The 20,747-nt window shown below is 40.8% G+C and overlaps 2 protein-coding genes across 3 annotated transcripts; one reads left to right on the top strand and one right to left on the bottom strand.

Moving 5' to 3' along the window:
• Positions 1-3,932: 3,932 nt before the first annotated feature.
• Positions 3,933-14,305, bottom strand: wbp1 (WW domain binding protein 1). Its single transcript, XM_071905972.2, has 4 exons — positions 13,978-14,305; positions 13,081-13,183; positions 11,073-11,240; positions 3,933-7,055 (listed from the first exon to the last, which is right to left on the bottom strand). The coding sequence occupies exons 1-4, from the start codon at positions 14,038-14,040 to the stop codon at positions 6,511-6,513; spliced, it is 879 nt and encodes a 292-aa protein (XP_071762073.1). The 5' UTR covers positions 14,041-14,305; the 3' UTR covers positions 3,933-6,510.
• Positions 14,306-15,327: 1,022 nt separating this feature from the next.
• LOC139916951 (ADP-ribosylation factor-like protein 3) lies at positions 15,328-20,299 on the top strand. Of its 2 annotated transcripts, XM_071905956.2 has the most exons (6): positions 15,328-15,484; positions 16,628-16,771; positions 17,012-17,128; positions 17,259-17,309; positions 17,769-17,954; positions 20,027-20,299. In XM_071905956.2, exons 1-6 carry the CDS (start codon positions 15,482-15,484, stop codon positions 20,072-20,074), a joined length of 549 nt encoding a protein of 182 aa, XP_071762057.2. In that variant the 5' UTR covers positions 15,328-15,481; the 3' UTR covers positions 20,075-20,299. The 2 variants fall into 2 exon arrangements, with proteins under 2 accessions (XP_071762057.2, XP_071762058.2); XM_071905957.2 differs by lacking the exon at positions 16,628-16,771.
• The last annotated feature ends 448 nt before the right edge of the window (positions 20,300-20,747 follow it).

The raw sequence follows: 20,747 nt of genomic DNA, 5'->3' as shown, positions 1-20,747 counted from the left end.
AAAAAAAAAAAAAAAAGGAAAAAAATCTTTTCACACAAGTCAACCATGGCACCAACATCTGCTTGATATTATCTATGGTTGAGAGGAGGAAAAGCAAAGAAGTATGTTTTACAGGTTGCTTGACAGAAACAATCACTGCGTTAACAGCGATATTGTTTCTTTGGAGAAGTTCAGAGTGCAACATGTCTTCAAACATCGGGGCTGCGCTTGTTGAGGCGGACACAAAATCCTAGAATATTAAGATTCCTGTTCAAATGTAAGCTGACTGTGTTCCATATATAGGTCTTTCATATGTATAATATCAAAAATTTTAGAAATTGATGGTGTTTATGATAACTGAGGATTAAAAGGCAACAGTTAAATATTCAGTCAGTGAAAATTCATCAAGATGGAAAAAAACACAGACAGCTGTTCTTTAAACAGAGACACCCAACACACCAAATTAGTGCAACAAACACAAGGGATGGAACAGTGGCAAACATATCCACAGGAAACAAAAAAAAAAACAGACCAAGAGATTAAATAAGAATTCATCCAACAAAAGCAATATATTCAACGCTCTCCTTCGGCTTACAAAACATAACAATGTGGTTTATCCATAATAAGTCAGGAGCATAAACTCTTAGCGGATGAGGAGGCAGCCAAACTGTATTTCCACCCACAATGTCGCTGGCAAGAGCTAACAAGGGAAAAAAGAATATATGAACTAGAATGGCTTTTTAACTGAAGCCCCTCCTTTGACTCCTCCCATCCACTGAGAAGTAAATACATATTTACTTCTGAAGCATACATACTAAACACATCATAGTAGTAGCAATAAACATTTTTTGACTTTTTTTTTTTTTTTTTTTTTTTTACATGTTTTCAACAAATACATATACAACAAACCAACCAAAGTACAGTACAGTACAGTACAGTGCAGTGTGACAAGTACTGAGAATAATATTGCTTGTACTGGTGCCCACAGACAAATGACAGAGAAAGTGAGAAAGAGATCGCAGCATATAAACAGTGGGTTTATGTTTTTGCATAGCCTAGTTTAGTAAAGTACAACACACTACAGAGATGCGTGATGCAGAAATAAAGATGGATAAGGGCGGGGAGACAGTAATCATGAGTAAATTGCTTTGGCTTTATGAGACTGGTGGGTCAAAATGTTGAATATATTTATTTAAAATTATAGCACTGCTTGTTTAAGATAACCCTGAGAGTGGGAACAAACCAACATGAAAGTCGCACATCAGTGAATACAATAATGATCTGTGTAGCATGGGGATGGGAGTGAATTTGGTAGAATATTCTTAAGGTCATGACAACGTTACTGCAGGGGTGGTCGTGCCCTGCGCCCTCCGTTTCCACGGGTCCACAAGCAGAGCCGTGCACATATCCCCACAGCTGAGAAAAACAAACCGTGGCACTGTGGGCCTGTGGGTTGCTACAGTGTCTGTAACCAAGCCTTGGGTACAGAAGAAGGGAGAGGTGGAGTCACGGTCCACAGAGAGTCACTGGAGCAAGGCTAAAGCTTCTGTCACGACCGCACCTGCAGCTAGTTACCTACGGAGGCATCGTTCTCCTCGGGGGACTTTTCCTCCTCATGCGGATCTGAGAGGGGCATAAGAGCCTGTGTGTGTGTGTGTGTCTGTGTGAGTTGAGTGTTTTGGGGGGGGGGGGGCATCACGCACCTCTGTTGAGGTTGAAAAAGGGGGGGAAAAAAGGCAAAAGGTAAAGCCTATAAAATGAAAATATATAATAATATACAATCAGCTATTATTAAATATTAGCTTGACCACAACATAAAAGGACATCCAAATCCAAACACTGACCATGTTCAGATTGCAGATTTCTGACCATGTTCAGATAGCGGATCTCTGCAACTGTGGCTTAAAATGAAAAGTACAGAGCAGGTGAATCATTGAATGAATGGATGGATGGATGTTTGTCCACAATTGATGACTGATATAGCCCTTAATCTAGGTAAACATGTGAAAGCCAGGGAGGCATAGTAGTTGTTTGGCAATGGGAAAACTATGGGCCTCCCGTCCACTCATTCAGAAAAGCCCCCCCCCCCTCCCCCATACCCTCCTATTTACTATCTCCATTAGTCTACATCTGCATACAAATCTGCCTAAATGCACCTTCGCAAAAAGGTTACAAAGCAATTGGAGTTTGTTGTTTTCCTCCAAACACTAAAAACAACACAGCTAGTATGGATCACAACAAAAACATACAAAACAAAAAATGAGCAGTATTTTTTTTCTCATTTTACTCATGCTTTCGAGTCAGTTCATATCACAATCTAATCTTCGACCAAATCCATGGAACAAAAACATAGTGAGCACAAACTCAAAACCTGGTCTGGATAAATCCCAACAGTGCCACAACTAACTAGCAGACACACAGTATTTCAGATTTTGCACACAAAAAACACTGTAACTAAAAACCCCTAAAGTTATAGAACATCTCTGATGGTTTGGATCTTGTGGGTTTACAATGCTTACAAGCCACATCCTTTTCTAACAAAGTGAGCAGGCCTTCTCATGACAAACTCACACGCTCTAATCTACTGATCACAAAACGCTCCTCTGCTCTGAAACAATCATGCTTGGAATGCCACACAAACTTGACTTGCTTGTAAATCACAAATCAGAAACAATCACCTATTACCATTCAGTATAAATTCATCACAAAATGACTTAAACTATATCTACTCTAATAAGGCATTTCCACACAGGTAGCACAACTAACTATTTCCGCTCACAGAGGCTATTTGTTAATTGTGCAGCTCCATGACCAAGAAATCTGCTCTCTAGTGATGAAGCAAGGCAGCTTAAGGTGTCTTCATCAAAAATGTCTCAAGTTATGTGTGTCCTAATGGGGGTGTGGTCATGTTCACAGTGTAGTAGATCTTCAGAACACATTTCATTGCCATGTTTAGTATGGCTTTCATATCTGGGACTACAAACTTTTCACAACTGCCTCAAAACTGTCATGCTAACAATCCCAAATCAAAATTGTATTTTTTTTTTCCAAAAGCACCAATTCAGTTACTTGGTCATCATCAGCCTAGTCATAATTGGTAGGATGCATTTCACTTTTGAAGCCTTAAACATATTTCACACGTGAAGCTCTGAACTAACGACAGATTTGATTGGAAAACTACAGCACAATTTCAAACAACCTGTTTGATGAGGCCTAGTTAATTCACATAATTGAATGTTAAAATAAATAATTTGGAGAGGGACAGTATTCTCTCTCGCAATTGACGTGTTTTAGGTACTCAGTTTAATTAACCACGTATTGGTATATTTGGTGAAATGGCCCTTTAAGAATTTTGTGTTGTTTTCCCAAGACCTTGCCACAACAATGTGTTTAGCTCAAATGGTAGAAGACGGTAACAAGAAACACACACACACAGCCAGCGCAGTGCTCAGGGGGGCTGCTAGTTGGGAGGAAAGGGGCAATACTTTCATGGGGCACCAAACCAGATGGGACACCAAACCAGATGGGACCCTTCAGAGAGGCGAGGTGAGACACATTTGGGTGCAGGGCCCAGTGTCATGTCTTGTCAAGAGGCCTAGAGTTACTAGCAGTGTCCTTTTCAGTGCTTGCTCAGGTCTAAGAATAATGAGGCATATTTAATGCCTGATGCAAGCCGTCCAGCAAGCCTATGGTGAACTGTTAGCATTATCTCCCCAATTACTTACTAAAGCTAAAAAGAAAAAAAAAGAAAAAACAGTCATGACACATGCTTGGAATAGAAGTGCAGAGTGTAGTAGGTGGTGACTGGAAGCTTAACCAGCTAATTAGGCCAACATTGGCCTTATGACATTTTTACCTCCATCAAATTCATCATTTCAGATTGCAAGATTATATCCATACACACAAAGACATTCTAGCGCAAAAAAGAAGGGTGACAAAGAAAGGCTGAATTTAATCCATACTATAAATGTGTTTACCAATCAAATGTCAAAAGCTAGACCCAGCACCATGATGTTTATGGATGTTTAGGATTTGCTTGTTCTAGAACACAGAACATCGCACCATAGATTCTTACATTATGACTGCGATAAAGGCCAATTTGGAGCAGTATCTTGTGAGTGTGTGTGTGTGTGCTTCCGTGAAAAAGAATGACTATCTGACCTGAGTCTTTACACTGTGCTCATTTTGACACACAGTATCAGAACAGATTATGGAAAGACAACTTTTGATGATGGTCCAAACAAAATTTGAATACTAATTTATTTACTGATTTATCAGTTACCACTTGTCTTGCACAGCTCTTCAAACAAAAAAGCTGTTATCTTGCAACAAATAAACAAAAATCTGTTGTGGCTTTGCTATGGTTCTCCTATCTGACGACACCCACTTCCACCACTATGCTTTGAGACATATGCTGGGCAACCGACACACATCACCGAGGAGCATGCAGTTATCACAACAGAATTTGCAGCTGTGCCAACAGTGGCTGCACTGCACAGCAGAGCCCCCGTCCACCTCAACTCCCCAGTGCACTCTCCCTCTGCTGCCAATGGAAAATACCATTGCAAATCTCTCACATTGCCGTGTGCTACGGAGGCCACAGCAAGCCAAGACTGCACTAGCTAACTAGCTACCCAGCACTGCATAACAGCACAGCATGGCTTGCAGAGTCATAACAACACAATGAAACTAGATCCAGGACATCTATACTTAAACCTCAGTCAATTCCCTAACCCCAACACCCGCGTACTGAGTCGTGTATCCACTGTAGCACAGTGTCATATTTGGGACACAAATGGGTCAAGCCAGCAGCACAATCGCTGGTCAGCATATGAAAATCTTTAAAGTAATTGTAACCTATTTCACTATTTTTGAACTTGTAAAGAATGCTAATCTACTCAAACACAAACACACCGAAAATCATGCCTCATGCAAAATACCAGTGCTTTTTCTTGTTAATCAAGTGGTGTAAAGCCTGGTGCTGGATATTTCCACCAGAGGCTAGGGCACTTTGAAGATATACACACTATATAAGACTCCACCCTTCCATACTGCATTAAAACTTCTAACACTCACTAGTTACACTGTAGCAGCTCCAGTCAGGAGCTTTGTTGCCATTAACGGTGATTATTGTGACATCAAAGCAGAAAAGGATATGAAAGGAAAAGCAAAAGCAAGTTCACCCTGCGTTTTCAACGTCCCAACTACACAGTTATCTGTAGAATGAGGAGCAGAAAGTCCTTCAAAATGGTGCTGATGGCACTACACACTATGGCCTAACACATGAAATCACACAAACTAGCACACGGCCACCAGGAGGCTTTTTACTGACAAAAACTTGGTGGCACAGCCATGGAATAACATCACTTTTGGCTACTGGACTTCAATTTCATGCAGTCACGCGTCAAAGTGGAGAGATCACATACACACACAAATACATCATATAGTCCTGTTGGAGTCGATCGTTTAATATCCCACAGTCAGGCCAAGTGTTGACTACAGAGCTGGGGTGACCGCATTACAGGTATCAAGAAGGGAAATGGGAAGAAGGGTGGGGGCGGGGGAGAGTAGGTGGGGGGTATTAGTATAGAAACCAAATCCAGAGAGAGCCAGGAAGAGAACAAGACAACTCTCTCCCGCTCCTCTCCTCTGCTGTGTTATGGGGTGGTCTCCCCCACTCTGGATACAAAACGTCCCATGGACTTCACATGAGAAGATACTAGACGCTGGCTGCTATGACCTCAGAGCTGACATCACCATGCAGCTGTGCCCTAGATTTTACACACACACACACACACACATACATACACTCAACCACACACATATAAAGCCTCAGGAAAACAAAATGTGTGCTGTTGTTGAATTGTCCAGTATCATCCTTAGGTCTTAGGTTTGAAGAGGTTTGTTTTTGACCTCTGCTTAGTGGTCGTGGGGAGGGGGGAGAGGGGAGGGGTGTCGTTGACCGTGTTGGTATGCCGTTAGCTGGCCGTCCCACCAGAAGTAAAATGTCAGACAGAAGGATGGCCGGTAAAGTTCTGACCAAGGTAAGTAGCGAGTGAGAGAGGAAAACAAGACGGCAGTGTTCGAGGAGGAGAGAGTAGGAGCTAGGGAAACAGTCAATTCTGCTTTCAGTCACAATCAATTACTGCCCCGTCTTCTCGCTGCCCGATGAAGCTCTCTTATCTAACACTAGCCCACACCCATTCCAAACGGAGCATCAACATTATGTTTGCTGGTTTCCCCACATAGCAAAAACAAAACAAAACAAAAGCAAGAAGAACCATCCAAAGATATTAAAAAATTTAACCATGAGTTTATCCACACAATGAATTATTCGTCTTCCTTAATCATGATCTGTTGAGGGGTAGTCGTCATCATCATCATTTTAAAGTCATGTCTATGTGACAGTTGAAACAACAAAAACACAGACAGTCACTGTGATGATGATGATGACAATAGCTCTCTTGTGTCACCCTGTGTGAAGCAGAAAGCCAGACTGGTTGGCTGGTTAGTTGGTTGGTAGGCTCGGGATCAGACCATGTGATCTCCAGTGCTGGTGCTGGGGGTCTGGCTGGGTGGCTCAGGCGTGCGCTCTTTATGTCTGAAGGTCTGCTGCTGGTGCCCGGAGCAGCAGTCCCCTCCAGCACCCTGGCACACCCGCTGCTCCTCGTCGCTCTCCTCTTCAAGCCCCGAGCCTTCGTCTACGTCCAGCTGGCATACGCACACCTCAATCCCTGAGTCGCCCGTCACGTGCCGGCGCCGAGTAACAAGCTCCTCGTCCTCTTCTGCTGCCGCCAACGAAGCCTCCACTTCCTCCTCTGCCAGACACTGTGCTTGGCTGGGTGCTGACGCTGCTGAGGCTGGTTCCTGGTCTGCCGACGACCCCGAGGCCTGAGGGTCCTCCATCGGCTCTGCCTCCGCCTGCGCTTGTAGTACCAAAGCAGCTTCTGACTGGCTGGCTTGTGGAAGGAGTACTGGAGTAGTCTCAGGAGGGATTTCAGAATAAGGTGGAGGTGGTGTCGGGGGATGGCCTACCACCTCTTCATAGTCAGGAAGCTTGCAGTCGTTCCAGAACCCTGGAAGTCAGCAAATACACAAGCTTTAGCCTCATTACCACCATCCCCATAAAGATAGCTGTATATCTGCTAACGTCCTTCCTCATTACTCTAACAAGGTGTGATCTAGGCCACATCATTGCCCTAATGACCCCCCAAAATATAAATGGCCCACTCAGAATATTGTCAGTGCACCCAACTTCATGTCTTCAAAAGCATGGGTAATCAAAGCTTCAATAATAATGTTGTTTGCATTATTATGTTATTTTCTCTCCAGTACAAAGGAGGGATACTATCTAAAACAACAGAGACACATTTTGCAACTTTATTTCCAAATAGTGTTATATTTTAATCTAGCCATACCAGGGTCACTGGCAAATTCCAGCCAAATCTCTGAAACCTTGATTTCCATAAGAAACAATACTAAAGCAATATCTTTACTAGAACCGTGAAAGAATACAGAACAGTTCTGATTCAGGCGAGTCCATTATAAAATGCTTGCAGTTTGAGACAAGACTATTCAAAAAGAAAGTGAGGCAGTTGTGTAGGTGCGATCGCAAATCATTTTGTTTTGCACTCAACTTTTCCTGATTAAATTTCTGATTCAGTATATGAGCATATTGAGCTTTCATTTATAAAACAGGTGTCAGGTAAACATGAGCATCACATGTATTTGGAGACAGTAATGTTTGTAAACATTGTGATAAAATAGACCAGTTTTTTGAGTTATGACTGAAAGAAATTCCAAAAAGGTAAACTTCCATGCACCAGTCAATTTCCTCACGTATATCTCCCTCACTCCTATTTCACAAAGCAGCACCAGACATTCTCATGTCATCAATGCACATGATCCCCAAAACTGAGCAATATTGAATGATTCCAATGTAAAGTATATGAAAGATAAGAATCCTAGTTGGCAAAGTAAGAAAATATTGTGTCTCACAACTTCGAGTGCCTTGAACATTATCTAAGAAGACAAAATGCTAAATAATTGTGTGTACAATGACAAGCTAAACATGTCGTCGTACACACTAGGGCTAATGGTTTAAAGCCATAGGACTGCAATGTTGGAAGGCATGTCCAAGGCAGCTGAAAAGTACACTGAGGCAAGAATCACCATCTCTATTTTGCCTCCATATCTGGATGTTCTTCAGATCATCACAAATAACAGCACTAATCAAGACATTAATTTCAGCATTCATGTTCACCACTGTGTTTGTAGCTCTGCAGATTGATATTTGTATTCAACATATGAAGGGCATCTGAATGCCAAGGGCACTAAACTCCTTTCAAAGGCAGTGAGAGACCGACAGCTTACAAGGAAAGCTGCCAGATAACACATAACATTTGGAGTTGTGGAGGTTAAGAACATCATGCATCACCATGCGTCTTCTCATAGAAAACAGAAGACATCTCCCCTTTCCTCTCTGAGAAGAAATGATCCTCCTCTTCTAGAGATGCCAGGACTTACAAGCCAGGAGCCCTTGTAAGTCAGCAACATTTTTAATATCCTTCGGAGAGACATTTGGGCACTTTTCCAACCCCATCCCCCACTAACAAATGCCTGTGTTTGCCTCTCCTCACAGAGATGTCAAGGCTTCCCTCCTCCTTTTCTTCAGAGAAGCCAGATATCTCCCCCTCTTCTCATCTAGTTCCACCCATTTCCAGAGGTGCCTACATTCTTCCCCCCTTTTTTCCAGAGATGCCAGGTCCCTCCCTTGACCTATATCCAAACTTGTCAGGTTCCACCAGCAAATTTCCAGAACTTTTAAATCCCTACTTCAGGTCCAGAGTTTCCAGGTCCCTTCATTGCAGAGTGCTCCCCTCCCATTCCTATCCAGAGCTTCCAATGATGCCAGGTCCCTTGTATGATTCCTGTTGAGTCAGCCAGCACACTGTTCTCACAGATGACAGCTCCCACCACCTAACCTCCTTATACCCCTGCATTACTGCATCCTAGTCTTGATCCTAGTGCATTCAACAATATTTCATCAAACCCAGTGTTTCTCAACCTATCTGTCCTGCCAGATGTTCCTACAACAAGTTGTTTTGACATCCATGGCGTCACAGAAGTAAAGGAATTTCACCAAACAAAATCTCACAATTTTCTCTCGTTGTGGGGTTGAAACTATCCTGAAAGTTTACTATAAGTTTTTGATTCTGTCTTTGATTTTGATTAATTTTAAAGCAATAAATACCTTGGCCCCATCTTATTTTGAAAAGTTTTTAACTAGCTATTTACAGAAACATAGTCATAAAGCTCTATTGACTTTTCCCAAGTCTGGATGAAAGACAAAAGATGATGGGTCCTGAGTAATACTGAACCCTCTCCTGATGTTTTTCATCTTCTTTACCAAGAGAAGTAAAAACATAAGAAATGAGATTACACCACTTGATTGTGATTTTGTCATGGACAAAGATCATGAACACTTTGAAACTGTATCTTGTATGACATGCTCATTATGTTCCCTGTACAGAATACAGACTAGAACCATTTTCCAAAATAATCTTTCTTTCGTAAATAGCTCATTGGCTACTGGCCTTGTTCAAATTTCAATATCATCTTCTTGAAAAGGCTTGTCTGGACACTTCAATTCCAAGTAATTACAGACATACAGTATTTATTAACTCTCCTTTCTGTCTTACGTATTAGAGAAGGTTATTTATAAATAAACTGATTGCCTGGCTGATATGACTTATTTGAAAATTTCCAGTCTGATATCTGTCGTAAACATGTGACAGAGAGGACTCAAGAGTTACAAATGCTCTACAAGATCTTGGGGCTGCCTTTGATCCTGCTGACTGCAACACCTTAATTGGTCATCTTAATCATTTTGTGAGAGCTACAGACAATTAGTGATAATTAGTTCATATTATATCTCTCAGATAGGCAGATCTCTGCTGCCTTGGGTAGTTCTATATTTAGCTGTGAATTACCTCAAGGTTCAATCCTGGGTCCTATTATGCTCTCTATCTATATGCTACTGCTTGGTCATACTATTCGTAGACATATTTCTTTTTTATTACTATGTGGATGATAAGCAGCTTTACTTGCTTATAAATCCCAGTGTACAAGTAGACTTGATACTCTTAATCACTGTGTAAAAGAAATGCTGGATGTTAAAAAAAAAAAACAACTTTGTTAAACTTGGTAACTAACAACAAACCGGTTGCCAGCAATGTCACAATCTGACATTTGTGATGCTGTTCTATGTCCAAATAATCAAGATGTTTGGTTTTGTTTCTACCAGTTGCGAAATATGTCTAAAATTAGGTAATTTCGGATCTTATTCTGACTGGAGAGGACAGATGTTATGCCTTTATCTCATCATCTTGTACTTATTAACTAATGTAATGCTGTAGATTTGCCTCAGCTGTAAAGCACTTTCTCTTCTCAACTAGTTCAGAATAATGCGGCGAGGCTTTTAACTAGAACTAAGAGAAAACATCACATAACATCATTTCAACCACCTTACGTTGGCTTCCAGTTGATTTTATTGATTATTTCAATAGCAATACATGGCTAGGGCCCAGATTATATTACAGAGCTTGATTCCTTTTGACTGTTCCATAGTCTAGATTAAAGAACAGTAAGTGGTTCAACACCTGCAAGGGTCAGTTACATTTGACCAACCTGCCTGAGTAACTCTGCATCTTAACACATACAGAAAGGCTTGTTTTATGATCTTGCATTAAACTGATAACCTGTTATTATGCTCTTTAAGCTCTAGTAGTTATTTGACTTTGTTTGATAGGTGTCCAATAAGGTTTCTAAATTTTGCTGAGTGGGCCTTTATGACACAGCAGGCCCAGTAAATGATTTTAGGATATTTGTATTCTTTTGAGAAAATTACATTACAAAAGCTTTCTGCTATTTCTGTCCTGCTTAAAGTGCTGCAATACCAGTGAAAATCTTCAATTTGTTAGAGGTGATTGCTGATGTTAATAATAACAATAATAATAATAATGTTATCACCACAAAAATTAGATAGTTAAATGGCATCTTTAAATACCCCATGGCACCCAAAGACTACTCACTTAGATTGAGCGGTGGAGGAGAGATGAAGGAGCTGGAGGCTCCCTGGTAGGCCATGAGGCTGATCTCACGTTGCCGCTGCTCCTGCTGTAGACGCATCTTAACCCGCCGGTGTCGGTAGGCACAGCAGCAGCTCAGCATGATAATCAGGGTCCACACCAGCCAGAACCCTGTGAGAGGGGATAAGTTCATTGCAGTGTTGCTTTTGGAGTCAACACACATTAACATTTCCCCCATGGGCTTAAAAAGTAGCTAGATTTGTTGGTAGTCACTTATAAGAAATAGTCAGTCAGAAAAGTCACTAAATCTAGTAAAAAGTTGCCACGTTGGCAACAATTACTTTTAGCCAAGCAAATTACTGAGTTGTGATATTACTGTGCAGCCTCCACCACATTGCGTCAAAAGTCTTTTTTCAGTTCCTTGTTTTTTCACTTTGATAATAACAGAGACGGCTTCTGTTGTCACCAAATATTTCCCTATACAGGAGACGGATAAGGAATCTAAATCAAAACAAAGACAGAACCTGTCTCCAAACAGCGCCATACACGCCCCCTCATCCAGCAAACAGGCTATCATTTTATGTAACATAGCGCAAAAGGTAAAAACTAGTGTCGTTGACAGTTAGTAGATGTTGTTCATATCCTAAGCCAGTGATTCTCAACCTTTTTCATATCAAGGACCCTAATTTAGTCCACATTAGAGCCACAGACCCCCATTTGATGAGATTTTGTCTCTCGAACCCAAATCTGAGAATATTTTTATTGTTAGATATGATTTTGTCCAGAATTCCATGACGATCTGTATTGTAGGTAGAGAGATAACAGTGAAACTATGATCAGAACAGTCATTCTTCTACATGCTCTGATTGTGTTAACTTCTTGTAAATGAAATAATGGTGAAGTTTAACAATTCATCAATTTGCTGGGGACCCCCTGGAACCCCCTCAAGGACACCTGGTGGTCCCCGGACCCCACGTTGAGAACCACTGTCCCAAGCAACCTAGGAAGAGGTAGTTTGAGTAGATAGCGACTACTGTGGCTATTCATCAGATAGCAGCAGGCTAAATGCAAAAATATCTGGCTCCAGTGATGTACTGTAGTGGTAGCCTGTGTTCTTACCGGCCAGCTGTTGAGCTGTAAGTGAGCAGCAGCACAGATCATAAAAGGAGTACGCACACAGATAGTCAACATCAAGTTTCTTTGTTTAGAGTGGACTACTGAACATCGAGATAAAGGCCTATAAGTGCGTAAATAATTACATAGTGTTTGCTTTCTTACCTTCCTAGGTAATTTGAGAGGCATACAGAGATTTTTTATCTTTACGACTGGCTATACCTCCATCATTTATAAAGGCGGGAGGGGCTCAAGCTAAGGAAGGCGGGGATGGGGGGTTTGTTATGACCCAGAAAACATACATTGAGCTGAAAACAGGTGACTACAACAAACCAAATGAGTAATTAAACGATTAGAAGTCCTTCCACCATATCTTCAGACCTATTGAGAAGACTGTAGGCTAGATTAAGCTTTTACATAAGATATCTTTAAAATGTATTGACAATTAGGTTAAACAAAATAACTTCAATCAATGTTCATCTAATGTATCACACATTCAGATCATATTATACAAGTGATGTAAGCCTAACTGTTTTTACTATTGCTACATCATTACCATTCCATTTAACTTGTTAAAAAAAAATCAATGGCTTAATAAATGAAAGTAGTCCAGGGTGGAGGTGACTGATAGTGGAGGTCTGCTGCTAAATCTTACTGTAATCAATTCCTATATTTTAATGTGGTGCCATAAGCTAAATATTGTGTTAAAACCAAGAAAAAAGTTGGGGTTTTTTCTCCCAAAACTTAACTTTTCAATAAGTTTTGGCTGGTGACATTTTATTTCTGATGATTAAATAGTATTTTACTGGATTAAAGAGTACACGTTAATGAAATTGAGAATGAAATAAGAGCCAATAGAAAATGAAGAACTATAAATGAGAAGATAATTGTGACTTACACCACAGCTCATAGTAGTAGGTGCAGCACTCCGTCTCCCCGCAGCAGTACCCCATCTCACAGCGGTACTGCTCATTGTTTACCCCAAAACAGAACTCCTTTCCCTGGAACACACACACAAAGGTACACAAACTTTGTAATGTTTAGTTAAATACTCTGTCATACAAGTAAACAAGAAAAGGCGCGGCAAGTTCTTCACACCGACGAGGTTCACTTCAGAAAGAACACAGGGTCAATTTAGCCTCCGTCTTGTGCCACTCGAGTGTCATTTATTTTTTCCACATTTTAAGGCATTTTAAGTCTATCGTCATAATAAGCAACATCTCAAACTGGCTGGGACTTCGGGAGCAATGTAACAACGAATACGAGTTAGCGTTAAGCTTCATATTGCTGAACTTGGCGTGAGGTCAGTGCGTAAAACAACGGTGTTATAAATGTTCTGCTAAATCTAAATAACACCGTGTGGATGTAGCTATTGTATTGCTATCAATTTATTTGGAAACAGGGAGGCAAGTTAGAAAAACGATTCTGCTAGTCAAGCTAGGTAAACTAACGTTGACTGCCCTGCCTGGCTAGCTTATAACTACAACTATGAATAAACACGACAGTTTGCCGGGTACCAGTTAGCAACAGCTAATCTTGACGCCCTTGATTCAAACTGAAAATAAGAGTAAAAAACACTCGTTTAGTCTCTTAAGTTATCAATATCACAACTGCCGAAATATAAATAAGAGCTTGTCTATCGAGCCTGACGTCACTCGAAGTGTAGCTAGCCAACCGTGCCCAGTTTCCTTTGTGGAGGAGACAAAAAGGCTCAGCTGAAGGCCTACTTCCAGCTGAGAGCCGCGGCCTCCGCTGAAAACGCCTGCCGCCCCCATGGGCGCTAGCGCCGCCTTACCTGCACCAGACAGGTCCCGGTACAGAGCAGACCTACAATGGATCCCAGTGTTTTCTGTGGCATCTTTCTGGGTTGATGGCCGTTAACACGATGGGAATCATATAGCAGTTGATCGACTCGACGGCTTCCGAGAGGACTGCGGCCGGGTGATGGTTGCTGGCTGTGGGGTTAGCAGTGTAGCCTCCTCATTTTGCGAACCGTTACGCACTCAGACATGTTTTGTTGTCCCTTGTCTTGAAGACACTAAATGTGAAGCGGAGTCAGCTGTTGAACCGCTCTCCAGAGGGCGCTGCTGTGTCTTTCAAAGCTAACAAGTGTGGATTTGGCATAATGCAGGTAACGCTAGTTCCAGTCAATGCGGAAGATTGTTACTCATTACAAACAAACAAACAAATATTGTTTGGTTCGTTACTGGAAAAAAAACGAATTTATTATTCATTAATCGTTGCTCTTTCAAACGTAATGTTACTACTGCACTTATCATTCGCTTAGAGCAGTAATTCTTTACACATTACATTATATTACTTTTCGGTTACACCCTACTCCACCGCCCTCCCGATTGCATCGTCCTTTTTTTCTCCAAAAACCGGGATAACTCGTGTAACTCGAGTATTGTTGATGTCGAATGCTCTTGTCATCATTTGGCTCGATAAACATGACTGTAGTGGGAATATTTTTTCCATATAACCCTCCTTCTACCCGGAAAAACAAAAGTTTTCTGCCATTTCTCTGTCGTGTGTCCCCACGTCAACTGAGAGGACGATTTTGTTTCTGATAATTCGACTTAGGATATTTAGAGGGATGATAACAAAAGTAAGGATTTAATTTAGGTCTACCTTTTGGATTGGAAACTGTACGTTAGGCCTAATATTTTTACTGAAATGGAAGGCTGACTTCTCGTAGTAAATGAGGAATTTATGGTTACATAAATTACACAACATAGTAGGCTATTTGGTGTTTATCACAAGTCTCTTGGAACAGTTTGCGTGCATATAAACTAAATTGGTGGTAGAAGTGTCGACAAGTCAGAAAGTATAATGGTGACAGAATAGGCTTTTTTGTTTACTTTAAGATACTTATTTCTGCAGTTAGCACCCAATAAAATTCCCACAACAAACAAATGTAACGATGGAAGTTAGAAAATGAAAACCTTTGGTAACTTAAACGTCACAAATTCCCTCCCTGATGAAATACAACCATTATTAAGACGAAACAAAAAATTAATCTCATAAACTGTAAATGACAACGTATTGCTTTCATTATGCTCATTATGCTTTTTTTGTGAGTGCATGATGCATTTCTTTTTTTTTCTTTTTTTTGGCCTTTTTTAGGTCTAGTGCCAAAAAACGCCCAGCTGGTCACGTTGTTTACGTTGACGTCACGGCTGCCATAGCAACAGAACTTGACAGCTGTTCTCCAGAGAAGCATGGGTAGAGAAAGATGCTAATCCATTCAGCCTGAGCGGCCTGAGCAGGGACCACAACATCAACCAAGGAAGGGAAACATGGTGAGTGATCACGACCGTATCAGGTTCGGAGTTAGATAAGGACATTTTACATTGAATTTTACACTGAATGGTAGTTGCTGTTTGTGGGTGTGGGTGTCTATGTGTGTGATACCAGAAACCGTTAAATTTAGTTAAGTGAGACTAACGTTACCCAGCTGTTAATGTTTTCTAACTAGTCACTGTCAAAAAAAACACAACAACTTTAACTAAGCCTGATAATGGCAACAATGAGCTAATGCTGTGGCTGACAATCATAATATAATGGCTGTCATTGAAAACAATTAATGTTCTGCCTGGGAGTCTTCATATTGTCTGTCTTCATTTTTCAGTGTGATGCCTGAATGATTGGTCTGGCAAGCAGTCACACGTTTTAATTTAAACAGCTTTGCTCTTATTGATGATTATATGATTAGTCAAATGATTCACTCTCAATAATTCAGAAAACCTTTATCTACTGATTTGTCTACTTTGGGCATTAATCAATGGAATCTCAAGGACATTCAGTATCAGAGAAAGACAATGTTACTGATACAGGGAGCGTGTTGGCTCTCAGAGTGCAGTGACAGCATTCTCATCTTAGCAGACAGCCCTGCAGGCTAAATGGCTTGAGCCAAAGCGTTCCTCACAGCACTCTGGACACAAGCCACTCACTGTGCACATGCCTGAGCTTGGCTGACCGAGAGCTTTTGGCCCTCTATATATGTAAGCCATTGCAAGAGGCTAACAGCTAAATCTGTGCTCTAAGTGATTCTTGCTGTGGGGTGAGTGTTTAGCCTCTGGTTCCTCCTATAGATCAATCTGCCAATCCCTAGCACCAGGCTGACCTCTGATGATTGGTGGAGGCTGCCCACGGTCCTGGCCAGCTGGTTATTCAAGCCTTAACTGATACAGCTTAAGCCTTGGCTCTGTTACAACATAGTGACTAAATGCTTGCAGGTCTTCTGAGGTGGATCTGACCTCGGTTTTTATTTTTGAAAGTAGTCTAAATTTGGAGAGCAACTCTTGGAAGAATTTGCCCTATGATATGTCATCTGGGAACCTGTTTTCCTGTTGAGGCCTATTACCTCTAATGTGTGTGTGTGTGTGTGTGTATGTGTGCGTGTGCATGTGCGTGCCTGCCTTCATGCATTGTCCCGCTGGCAGGGCTTGCTGGCTATTCTTCGGAGGCTGAAGCACTCTCCAGAACAGGAGGTGCGGTTACTGCTGCTAGGGTTGGACAATGCTGGCAAGACCACCCTGCTGAAACAGCTGGCCGCCGAGGATGTCAGCCACATCACCCCCACACAAGTACACACACACACACACACACACACACTCGGTTGGTCACACAGTGTGAAGGCCTAGTCTTTACAAATATATCAACCTGTCCTCATTATCCAAACAAACAAACCTATTTCCACAAGCAAGTGTGATTTCCATTTCACACCAACTTTTCAAAGCATGAGGCAACAGTATGGCATAGTGTAATTCATCCCTACCTACAGGTCAGTTATTATGTAACTGAGCATCCATCTCTTCCCTCCACAGGGCTTCAATATAAAGAGCGTTCAATCCGCTGGCTTCAAGTTGAACGTTTGGGACATCGGAGGCCAACGCAAGATCCGTCCCTACTGGAGGAATTATTTTGAGAACACAGATGTGGTGGTACGTCCTGTTGGGGAGTACTTATACTCCTCGTTGCGATTGGCACTAGTAAATGAATCTGATATCTAATAGTCTTTGCGATATAATAATTTCCATATGTTGTTAATATCTATGACTGTCTTGTTTGCAGATCTATGTGGTTGACAGCTCAGACAGGAAACGGTTTGAAGAGACGAGCCTGGTAAGATGTCATTTACTTGTTTCATCTTCTACTTATCTGTGAGCAAGTCTGTGTTTTTGGAGAGTAATAAAATGTAATGGCGTTACAGTAATTCAAAAACTCAGTGCAAAAACTCAGTGACTAAGTGTAATCCGTTACAGATACTTGAAAACATATAATAATAAAATAACACTTTTTATATGTGATTACTTGTCAGATTACTAGGAAACATGTTTGAAGGTTAAACAAGCATTTTCATTGTGAGATTATAGCCACATGTTACACAATGTAAAATAAGTTACTCATGTTACAGGTACTGAAGATGACAACATTCCAATTACAGTCTATAAATACAATAAATGCTCCTTTTAACTGTATGTTCTATGGATTTTGGAGGCAATTAAAGCCAAATGTAACAAAAATTAAGACCAATCCAATTGATTATGTTACTGACTAGACCTGTCTGTCTGTTCTTCCCAGGAGCTGGCTGAGTTACTGGAGGAGGAAAAGCTTGCTGCTGTGCCACTGCTAATCTTTGCCAACAAGCAGGACCTAATGACAGCCGCCCCAGCCTCTGATCTGGCGGAAAGTCTCAATCTGCACACTATCCGGGACCGCATGTGGCAGATCCAGGCCTGCTCAGCAGTCACTGCTGAGGGAGTGCAGGTACATACGCACAGCCTGCATACACTCATCATGCGTGCACATGCAAGGTTGGAGAAGGATGGAGCCACCCCTGCAATCTATTTGAGAAGCCTGGGAGCTCACCAAATTTTATTGTCCGTCATTGGCTGCTTAACTCAGATTGACCCAGTGACATCACCTCAAATGGACGAATGCTCCTGTTTTACCTAAGGCACGCTTTTTAACAGACATGGTGAATATAAGGGTGCTGAAGGGTAGGCCTTTATCCTTTCTGCCATATGGGCTACGAACCCACTTGGGAAATAATGATAATTTAACTAAACACACATGATTCAATTTAACTAAACACTTACTATATACTGCCTCACATCAAAAGGCCTTTCGTGTACTGAGGCCTCTAACATGCAGCCACACAGTTTATAACTTTAAAGGCAGCAGTAACTGGTAAGCTAATCAAACTAATCCACTTTGGAAGATACTCTTAGGATGTTCAACAACACGGCAACTGTACCAACAACACACTGTTAACTTTGCTTCTGTACATGTAACATTAACTTACTGGTTAGCTTTAGGCTAATATGTACTGATAAGCAAACCAGGTAGCTAACTGTATTAATGTTCACTAACAAGACAACAGGATCGCTGCAGACAATTCCCTTTCTGTTCAGCTAATTCTGACTGTAAATTAAAGCTGTTTTTTTTTTTTTTTTTTTTTTTTAAAAACAGTTTTCAGAATTATGCTCTATTGATGCCTCTTAACACTAAGTCTCCCTGCTCAAACTATACACACTATTTATAAGCGTGCCCAGATTAGCATGTTATCATCCCTCTAAAGCTTAAAGAAGCTTTGCTGCCATGTTTCCACTGTATGTATTCCACTGCTGCGGGCCTTGATGGGAAGGTCATCACTCGCCACGCTAAAAAATGTTTTAAACACAACAAATCCCAGTCAAATTATTATACATCATCAAATATGTGTGATATGATTCTAGATGTAGCTTTGTATAATTATAGATAACAATGTCTGTTCTGAAAAGGATCTCACAGAGTATACCCACTAGCACTTTAGAGATGTGTTGGTGTGGTAACCTGATTTATAGAGCAGCATGTGCCTTAATTCTTTTCCTGCCTAATTTTCATTGGTTAGCAGTGAGTATTTAATCAGAGGGCACAAGACTTTTACCAGCCACTCATTCCATATAAGTCATGAGACAAATGCCTCCTGCCTCTCTTAAATGTGTGCAGTAAAAACCATCTCTCAATACGCTGCCAAAGGCGTGTATCATATTGCATGGAAAATCAACAATAAATTATAGCCTGTAAACATGCTTCTATCCCCAGGCCCACAAATATTTCACCTCCCTAATTTTCACAGTACTTAACTGTAGGCTTACTTTGGGCTAGAATATAGGCCATAATTTCACGTAACATGCTAATCAGTCACAAAAGTGATTACCATACAATCTCCACTTTTATTTTTCTTTTATTTGCAATAAGCGGACTGCAGTTTTCATCAAGAAGCCTTAAAGGGCCGGTCCACCTCAAAGATAGCGTTGTTGTGCATTCACTGTTACTGGTAGAAAAATGCATCTTGTGGATGGAAATGGAATTTCCAATTATAGCGTGACGCCATTAACAAATACTAATATTGAATTAGTGTTTGCATAGATAGATATTTTAAATATGAAAAAGTTTATTTATGTTTTAAATTGTATTTTACCATCTGTACTTTTCAGATTGGATTAGGCTACAATAATATAACTTACATATATATAATAACTTTCTATCTGGCAGCTTCTCTGTCTAAAAAAGCTAAATATATAAAGTAAAAAGGCTTTGACTTTGATATACATTGAAATACATATCTTTCATACACTGATCATCCTTCATCCAAACAATCCCAGAAACACTAGTGTGTGTGACACACACACACACACAAGCACACAAACATACACACATACACACGACTACCCACAGATATATCAAATGTATTATGATTGCAACTCTTTTATTTTAATCACACTATCCATATACTCATACTGCACCTACATGCAAACGCTGTTGTAGTGCAATCAGATTGTCTTTTTTTCCAGGATGGCATGACATGGGTTTGCAAGAATATAACGATTCGGAAGAAATAATTCAGGAAGCACAAGACCGCTGACGAATTCCAGTTGCACATTACACTTTAACCAAGCAGTCATCATATGTCCAGGACAAGGAGATGATAGATTGTGTATTTTTTATGAAATTGTGACTCACTATCATACTATTTTTAGCAGTAGTATGATCATCGTTTTTATTAACGTAATTTGTCACGAGCTACATGCAAAAGAATAGAGTGATTTTACACATAATTGTATATACTGTATATATTAGGCTGTTTTATTCACCTGCCATTTCTACACAAAATATTTTTGTAATGTGGTACTTGAGACTCTGACTGTCTGAATAAACAACCAAATAGATCCTGTATTTTGTGTGGTTGAATCATGACTGGTAGGTGTCTGTGCTTCTCTCCAGTGGAAGCTAGAGGGCGTCCTTGCTCTATTATCTCCTCCCCTCACAGCCTGATGCCTCCCCAAATACAGTATATCCCCTACTCACTAGGAAGCATGTGGTTTCCTCTGCTATATTTCATGTGTTGATTTCATCATCAGTAAATTGACCTTTGCTCTATACTATATGCAACTCTATTGCCAACCAGTAAATCTATTTTCTTACATGGGATCTTTAATGCATCTATTCAAGGCCATAAACAAGGTGGGCACTAATTGGCACTAATTCATTCAGTGACCCTTCGTTTACCTCATC

Source organism: Centroberyx gerrardi, chromosome 2 (assembly GCF_048128805.1).
Source record: "Centroberyx gerrardi isolate f3 chromosome 2, fCenGer3.hap1.cur.20231027, whole genome shotgun sequence".
In the NCBI taxonomy this organism is placed as follows: domain Eukaryota; kingdom Metazoa; phylum Chordata; class Actinopteri; order Beryciformes; family Berycidae; genus Centroberyx; species Centroberyx gerrardi.
This window is presented reverse-complemented; position numbering and strand designations above follow the sequence as displayed.

Coding starts and splice junctions, on each gene's coding strand:
- wbp1 (XM_071905972.2), bottom strand. CDS start 14,040: ATGCCACAGAAAACACTGGGATCCATTGTAGGTCTGCTCTGTACCGGG. Junction 11,241..13,080: donor CTACTACTATGAGCTGTGGT/GTAAGTCACAAT, acceptor CCCCTCTCACAG/GGTTCTGGCTGGTGTGGACC. Junction 7,056..11,072: donor TCCTCCACCGCTCAATCTAA/GTGAGTAGTCTT, acceptor GCTGACTTCCAG/GGTTCTGGAACGACTGCAAG.
- LOC139916951 (XM_071905956.2), top strand. Junction 16,772..17,011: donor GCCACATCACCCCCACACAA/GTACACACACAC, acceptor TTCCCTCCACAG/GGCTTCAATATAAAGAGCGT. Junction 17,310..17,768: donor GGTTTGAAGAGACGAGCCTG/GTAAGATGTCAT, acceptor TGTTCTTCCCAG/GAGCTGGCTGAGTTACTGGA.